Genomic DNA, 8,649 nt, shown 5'->3' with positions numbered 1-8,649 from the left:
AACTATAGTTTGTTAACAAAAAATGTGTGGAGTGGTTGAAAAACGAGTTTGAATGACTCCAACCTAAGAGTATGTAAACTTCTGACTTCAACTGTATGTCAAGCAACATGGACGCAGTGTTGCGGTGAGATTATCTCAAGTAAATTTGCTGATACACAAAGCAATGGCACATGGTTTCACAAAAAATGCTCCTACAGACACTGAGTCACATGGCTTGCTATATAAAGTAGGCAGACAGGCATTGAGCCATTCAGTTTCTGTTCAATTGAACACTAGAATGAGCAAAACAAGTGACCTATGCAACTTTCAGCATGGTATGATCATCTGTACCAGGCGCACCGGATCCAGTATCACAGAAACGGCCGCCCTACTGAGCTTTTCACAAACAAGTGTCTAGGGTTTACCAAGATTGTTGCAGCAAACCAAAAATATCCAGTCAGCAGCATTCCTGTAGACAAAAATAGCTTGTTGATGAGAGAGGTCAAAGGAAAATGGAAAGAATCGTACAAGCTATCATGATGGCCACAAACAGACAAATAACAGCGCAGTCCAACAGTAGCGTGCAGAACGGCATCTCGGAAAGCACAACTTGTCAATCCTCATCAAGGATAGGCTATTACAGAAGATGACCACACCATGTTCCACTCCTATCAGCTACAAACAAGAAGCGGCGGCTCCCGTGGGCACGCGATCACCAACACAGGACAATTGAGAGGTGAAAAAAACATCCTCTAGTCCGAGGATACCCAGTTCCTGTTGAGTCAGGAGTTGGCGTAACCAGAATGGGTCTATGGACCTATCCTGCCTGGTGTCAACCGGTACAGGCTGGTGGTGTACTGGTGTGTGGAATGTTTTCCTGGCACATATTAGGTTCCTTGATACCAATTGAGCAACGATTGAACGCCACAGCGTATCTGAACATTGTTACTGACCAAACCTGTTCACAGCATGAACGTACCACACGTTCCGACGTCCAATCTGCTGCAACTGCGTGGTGCTGTCATGTCAGCATGGACCAACATCCAGGTGGAACATTTCCGACACCTTGTGGAATCTATGCCCCAAGGAATTCAAACTGTTCTGGAGGCAAAGGGTGGTCTGACCCGGGACTAGATGAGTGTATCTTTTCTTTTTTTTTTTTACTGTCCAGGGAGTCAGGCAATGTCCATATAGCATGACTATTAACGATAGTCAAAAAGTTTAGATGAATCTCCCGTTTGACATGTGTAATTACTTGGGTTTTGGGGAACCATTCCGCTTTTGTTCCATGCTGGCTGAAGACTGAGCCAACCAGTTCCTAGCTAACACCAGACACAGATGAAAGTACAAACCAAAGTATATTTGCCTTAGATGAATAGGGGAAACCTCATTGTATTTGCAGACATGCTGCAGTCAAATTGTAGCACCACTAGACTAGCTACCTAAACCACTCCCCTCCGCGATATTGGTTACAAGGCAATACCTATTTAAATTGGTGTATTAAAATGAGAGGATTTTGTAATGTCACAAAAAGCCCTTAATAATCCGCCTCCTGAATCCAAATGGGGAAATGGACCAGTAACTATATGATCAAACTTTCATCAATGTAGAAGCAATAGTCATTTTTCCTACTTTGATCTGGTTTCATTCAAATATAATCACATTTCATAAACATGATTTGACTGTGCAAGACCTTTCAGGCCTATTCAATCCGTTTCAGCGTGAACCTGCCATTACCGACAACTGCATAGCAATTTCCTTGCTTTTGTTTAGATGATGTCAGCCGTGTAACTGCGTTGGAGCAGCTCTTCCCCAAGGGGGATGAAAACCACACCTGTCTATACAACCCACCCGCATTAGAAGTTCAGAATGAGAAAGTGTAGGCTATATAGAAAGTGACACTCAAATTGAAACTCTTTAAACAAATTAATAAGGATTGATTTCAGCCTAATTGGGGTGTAGATTACAGCACACATTCCAGTGTTTGAGCTTGAAACAACAAGGCTGCATGGGATTTATACGAATGTGACTCGTGCATCCAATGGCAATGTCTGCGATAGGTATAATGCCGGGAGTCACTTGCTGATTTGGCAGCTCCAACGATGTTACACCTCAAAAATAATCCAAATAAAAACACAAACTGCTATGCACTTGTCAGTTATCGTGGGTTAAGGCAGATCTGATTGGAAATAGCCCTAAATGTAGCACATTGTATGATGGGTAGATAGCAGAGTCAAGAGCCAGAACTTAGTATCTCATGTTAGGAAACCATCTTCGAGCACGGCATCTGTGAAAACTTCATCCAGAACTTCAGCCACCGTCAACAATACATCAAAGCTGACAATGTCACCAAAATATACAATGTAACATGTAGGAAATGATATAGTGTGTTTACATCAATTCATATGTTTTATCATGGTATGTATGAAAATAATAAAACAATGATGCAGTATGACATAAGTGGAATACTGGCACTGAATTGAAGGATCAAGTGTGACAATACATCAGTCAGTATAAATAAATACTCTTACAATATTGAAAAGTAATTATCAATTATATTGAAAAGTAAAATACGCATGGAATGGCACAGACTGAAGTGGCAGTGGTGTAGGCCAACATACTTAATATTCTCTTGTCTTTGGGTTCAGTCTGATCCACTATATCTCCATCAATTTCCCAAAGCAAGCAGCATTACATGCGAATAAACATCTGGAACATTATCAGCCTAAAATAATGATCTAACAGAAATAAATATACAGCTACATCATAAGATTTGTAACAGAACGTGGGTCTTGGTCTATGAATACATTATAAGATAGAACTCTTAACTTGTTGTTTTTTTGAATGACTATGGCCATTTTTACATCAATGAGAAAAAACAAGATCAAGTCATACACAAACAGTACCATAGTAAACTATTGCACCTTGCTCAGTCAGATTATGGTGAGGGATACAGAATCTTCATTACATAGGCTACACCAAGTCAAACAATGTGATCTTCACTAAGTTCAGCCTCCCTTTCCAGTTGAGACGAGTGAGATGTTTTAGAAAACTACATACTACAAAACGACATACTTTTAGTAAAAACCACTTTCTGCCAGACAAACACCTGTCTGTACTCAACCTTGGTAGGTCTGAAAGAAACACTGTACTTCAGGAAGTGACTCCTCTGAAGCCACACTGTGGCAAAGCAGGAAACAAAGCTGCACAGGTCAGCATCACATGACTGGGATCTTAGGTCACATACCACAATCTGAAGCTCATACCTGTTTAGGGAAGAAGGGAACATTGTAACATCTTGAAGGATTATCACTTATAGTACAGCACTGAGAGGTGGGTGACACAGAGAGAGAGAGAGAGAGAGAGAGAGAGAGAGAGAGAGAGAGAGAGTCAAAAAGAGAGGGGTACAGTACTGCTGGTTGAGGAGGGAGTCTGCCATAGAGATGGGAGTCTGCTCCATTCATGGCCTGTAGGTGGTTCTAGGGTTGGCGGTTTCCGTACATCAGAGGGATGATGTAACAGGAGATGTCGTCTCCAGATCCCAGCCGTTCATTAGTGATCCGCCAGCCTCGGTCCTTCAGTACTCCCCGCGCTCTCATCACCAGATCCTGAGCAGCCATCGTGTACCTGGTCACAGACATGAAGTGGAGGGGTATGTTGGCAAAAATGGTCCACTGTCAATAGTTGCATTTACTTTGTAAGATATTGGATGTTTACTCAATTTACAAAATTGCATAATACAATGTGCGAAGGATGTCATGGAATTCTTTTTTGTTATGATTTGTTATTGAAAAATGTACTTTTACACGCACGCAGGTCCACCTGCACACAGACACACACCTACCTGTATAAGTCGTCGGGGTCACAGTTGGCCAAGAAGGTGGAGACTGATTCGTTGACTTCCTTGTTGGAGAGGACGTCCCAAAGGCCATCTGTTCCCATCACCAGGACGTCGTCAGCACCGTGCTCGTATTGGTTTAGGTTGTACACCGTCACCTAGAAAGAATAACAACAAAAATGGGTCAGGTTGTGCACAATAACAGCAATAGCAGACTGAGTTAGCACCATGCTCGTACTGAGACAGGTTGTACACCAGGGATCGTCAACTAGATTCAGCCGTGGCCCGACTGCAAGAAGCCCGAACATTAATAAAACATAATCATTTCAAAACTTGCTTAAATTTGTATACGATCACGTGTATCTCTATTATGCTTGTGAATACTTGGGAACAAATTTCCCAAATTAAATCATCTGGAGCTAATTTCCTGGTGTTTATTAAAGTCTTATGTCCAACAATAAAAATGGGAAAACTTGGCGGTGCCAGATAAAACCACCCGCGGCCTGCCCACCAGTTAGGGAACCCTATTGTACACCTTCACCTGTAACAAACAACAGGGTCTTATTCAGGAGAGAACACCAATTACATATATAATCAAATAAGATCTCTGAGTCTGATATCAGACAACCTTGGTTTGACCACGACAGAGGAACGTGTGGTACTGTACACCCTGAACCCGTAGTGTATGTGCTTTAGCCAACTCTTCTATCATCATACCATACAACTATGTGGGAGCAGGCTACTGTAGCTATTCTCTCTGCCTTTGATCTAAAGACGATAACACTATAATAATGGCACCATAATATGAGAGAGAGAGAGAGAGTGGTAGAGAGACCCTGGCTGAACTGCCTGTGTAATGAATAAAGAGCTGCAAATAATCAGACTGAATGAGACGGACTCAATGGATGGATAATGAGTGAGATGAAGAGCTGTGAAACTACCAGGGTTAGGTGGGCAAAAGTACTCCAGGAACCAAGCAAGGCCCAAAATATTATGCATCACTCTTTCCTTCCTTGAACTATTTACGAGTCTGATAACTTTTGTCTTTACTCGCTGTTACAAACCCAGTTAGCCAATCCACTGAAAAAACAACACTTTCACTCGGTCGAGCTACTTGGATAATAAACTGAGCTATAATGTGTGCACAAGGCGTGAGCTGGATACAGTGGCTTGCAAAAGTATTCACCCCCATGGCATTTTTCCTATTTCGTTGCCTTACAAACCCCCCAAAAATATATTTTAATTCCAGGTTGTATCATTTGATTTACACAACATTCCTATCACTTTGAAGATTGAGTGAAACAAACAAGAAATAAGACCAAAAAAAATCTAACTTGAGCATGCATAACTATTCACCCCCCCAAAGTCAATACTTTGTAGAGCCACCTCTTGCAGCAATTACAGTTCTAAGTCTCTTGGGGTATGTCTCTATAAGCTTGGCACATCTAGCCACTGGGATTTTTGCCCATTCTACAAGGCAAAACTGCTCCAGCTCCTTCAAGTTGGATGGATTCCGCTGGTGTACAGCAATCTTTAAGTCATACCACAGATTCTCAATTGTATTGAGGTCTGGGCTTTGACTAGGCCATTCCAAGACATTTCAATGTTTCCCCTTAAACCACTCGAGTGTTGCTTTAGCAGGATGCTTAGGATCATTGTCCTGCTGGAAGGTGAACCTCCGTCCCAGTCTCAAATCTCTGGAAGGCTGAAACAGGGTTCCCTCAAGAATTTCCCTATATTTAGCGCCATCCATCATTCCTTCAATTCTAACCAGTTTACCAGCCCCTGCCGATGAAAAACATCCCCACAGCATGATGCTGCCACCACTATGCTTTACTGTGGGGATGGTGTTCTCGGGGTGATGAGAGGAGTTGGGTTTGTGCCAGACATAGAGTTTTCCTTGATGGCCAAAAATGTTAGTCTCATCTGACCAGATACCTTCTTCCATGCGTTTGGGGAGTCTCACACATGCCTTTTGGAGAACATCAAACGTGTTTGATTATTTTTTTCTTTAAGCAATGGCTTTTCTGGCCACTCTTTCTTAAAGCCCAGCTCTGTGGAGTGTACGGCTTAAAGTGGTCCTATGGACAGATACTCCAATCTCCGCTGTGGAGCTTTGCAGCTCATTCAGGGTTATCTTTGGTCTCTTTGTTGCCTCTCTGATTAATGCCCTCCTTACCTGGTCTGTGAGTTTTGGTGGGCGGCCCTCTCTTGGCAGGTTTGTTGTGGTGTCATATTCTTTCCATTTTTTAATAATGGATTTAATGGTGCTCTTTGGGATGTTTAAAGTTTTGGATACTTCTTTTATAACCCAGCCCTGATCTGTACTTCTCCACAACTTTGTCTCTGACCTGTTTGGAAAGCTCCTTGATCTTCATGGTGCCGCTTGCTTGGTGGTGCCCCTTGCTTAGGGGTGTTGCAGACTCTGGGGCCTTTCATAACAGGTGTATATATACTGAAATCATGTGACAGATCATGTGACACATATTGCACACAGGTGGACTTTATTTGACTAAAAATGTGACTTCTGAAGGTAATTGGTTGCACCAGATCTTATTTAGGGGCTTCATAGCAAAGGGGGTGAATACATATGCTCAAACCACTTTCCAGGCTTTTATTTTTTAGAATTTTTTGAAACAAGTAATTTTTTTTCATTTCACTTCACCAATTTGGACTATTTTGTGTATGTCCATTACATGAAATCCAAATAAAAATCCATTTAAATTACAGGTTGTAATGCAACAAAATAGTAAAAACACCAAGGGGGATGAATACTTTTGCAAGGCACTGTACAAGAGTGTGTGTGTGTGTGTGTGTGTGTGTGTGTGTGTGTGTGTGTGTGTGTGTGTGTGTGTGTGTGTGTGTGTGTGTGTGTGTGTGTGTGTGTGTGTGTGTGTGTGTGTGTGTGTGTGTGTGTGTGTGTGTGTGTGTGTGTAGAATGGTGCCAGGATGCTACACACAGTGCATCATAATTGGATTTACCTCTGGACAGCAGGACAGGAAAGGCTTGATGTAGATGTTGGAATCATGGACTTTAAGATCATGGTCACCAAGACCTCTGGTCACGCCTATGGTGGCCATTACTCTGGCCTGAGGAAGAGATTTAAAGACACCAGTTAGTGTACTATTAAACTAAGATATAGATACTTTTTTTCTATGTAATAAACTCTGTTATAAATTCTGTTCACATCCACATTTAAACACAGACACACACACTCTCTCGTCTCGCATTCACGCACGTTACACACACACAAACAACCTTTTTCCCTTCGCCGTAGACTAGTGGGAACCTCAGGTCCTCATCTTCTATGGTTTTATATGCCCTGTGTGGAAAGAGGAGACAATAATGGGTTTTTATTTCATGGTTTATTGCGCTGAGCATTACACACACTGTATTTGATGGTCCTCATTATACCTGTTGCTAAAAGGGAGGAGAGGGAGAGCGAGGTGGAGAGAGAAAGCGAGATGACGGAGAAAGAAACAGTAAAAATCAGCTGAGAACGAGGGAAGCAGATGGAGACCTAAGAGTTCATGTAGTTTTTCCTTATTTCCTTTATAACAGGCCAGGGAGCCATTATGGTTCTTCAGAGCCACAGTCAGCAAGTTTAATCATGACCCTTCCCCTAGTTTCACATACACACACTGTGGTCTAAGGCACTGCATCTCCGTGCAAGAGGCATCACTACAGTCCCTGGTTCGTATCCAGGCTGTATCACATTCGACCGTGATTGGGAGTCCCACAGGGCGGCGCACAATTGGCCCAGCGTCGTCCGGGTTTGGTCAGGGTAGGCCGTCATTGTAAATAAGAATTAGTTCTTCACTGACTTGCCTAGTTAAATAAAGGTTAAAAAGGAGTTTCTGTGAATTTCACAATAATTTCCAGGCGGCTCACTAGCAACTAAGTTACTGTAATTCATATTGCAGTACAGATATTGTAATCTAAATACACTCAATACAAGCACTGTGTAATGACACACATTACAATACCGTATAATTGACTGTATTATGCTGTAAAAAGTAAATGTTACCATAATCCTAATAAATAAATGGATGAAATTGAGGGGATTGGTGTTTGTATGGTGCAGTATACTGCTTTCAAAGTATTTTATTGTTGATAATACTCCAAACCAAATTGCGGGTAAAACATTTGATAATATCCCAAACCAAATCGCGGGTAAACCCCCCTATGGCGGAGAGAAACATTTGTTTTAAAGTTAATTTCCTGCAGTTCTACAAATTTTGTCACGGGGCAGACATTTTTTGCAGTTTTACAGCAAATTCCCTGCAATTCTACCCATTATACCGTGGAGGGAGTGGAGATTTGTTTTTGCAGTTTTAATGGCTAATTGAGTCACTGTCAGTGACTGGTATGAGATAAAAAATATTTAAAAAACTGCTGATGCACAACCGAATTTCAAAGTTGCACCCTGTATATTATACTATTCTAACTCTCATCAATAAATTGAGACCTCGACTGACTTCCAAAAAACTGTCGTCGGCGACCCCTTAGCGACCGCTTATGCCTGTGTTTCCATTGAATTACATTGTCCACTCGTTTTGTCACACAAACTTTTGCGATAAATGACAAACTTGCTCAAACTGGTTTTCGCACATGTTCTCTAGACAACAGTTCGCTGATAAAGTGGACACGGGATGGATAACTGTTTGTTAATGGCAGCTAAGCATCGATCATCATACAAATTAAGACCCTTGATATTTATTGGAAAGGAGCATTGAGTTCATCACCGTGCACTTTCACCAACCTGTAGCCTAAAATGTGCATGCTTTTTCAATTCGCACACAAAGTAATAGGTGGCGAATCGCATCTCTGC

General features: G+C 41.8%; 1 protein-coding gene across 1 annotated transcript in view; it reads right to left on the bottom strand.

Moving 5' to 3' along the window:
- LOC123994738 (protein phosphatase 1H-like) overlaps positions 1 to 8,649 on the bottom strand; it is a 59,697-nt gene continuing 51,048 nt past the window's right edge. Inside the window, exons 7-10 of the mRNA XM_046297682.1 lie at positions 7,077 to 7,140; positions 6,800 to 6,907; positions 3,824 to 3,975; positions 1 to 3,606 (exon numbers count right to left, since the gene is read on the bottom strand). Of these exons, the coding sequence (XP_046153638.1) occupies positions 3,459 to 3,606; positions 3,824 to 3,975; positions 6,800 to 6,907; positions 7,077 to 7,140 (472 nt within the window). The 3' untranslated portion in view covers positions 1 to 3,458. The remainder of the gene's footprint in view (positions 3,607 to 3,823; positions 3,976 to 6,799; positions 6,908 to 7,076; positions 7,141 to 8,649) is intronic.

The sequence above is a fragment of the Oncorhynchus gorbuscha genome, linkage group LG14 (assembly GCF_021184085.1).
Source record: "Oncorhynchus gorbuscha isolate QuinsamMale2020 ecotype Even-year linkage group LG14, OgorEven_v1.0, whole genome shotgun sequence".
Classification (NCBI taxonomy): Eukaryota; Metazoa; Chordata; class Actinopteri; order Salmoniformes; family Salmonidae; genus Oncorhynchus; species Oncorhynchus gorbuscha.
The sequence above is the reverse complement of the archived record's forward strand: the minus strand, read 5'-3'. Positions and strand labels throughout refer to the sequence as shown.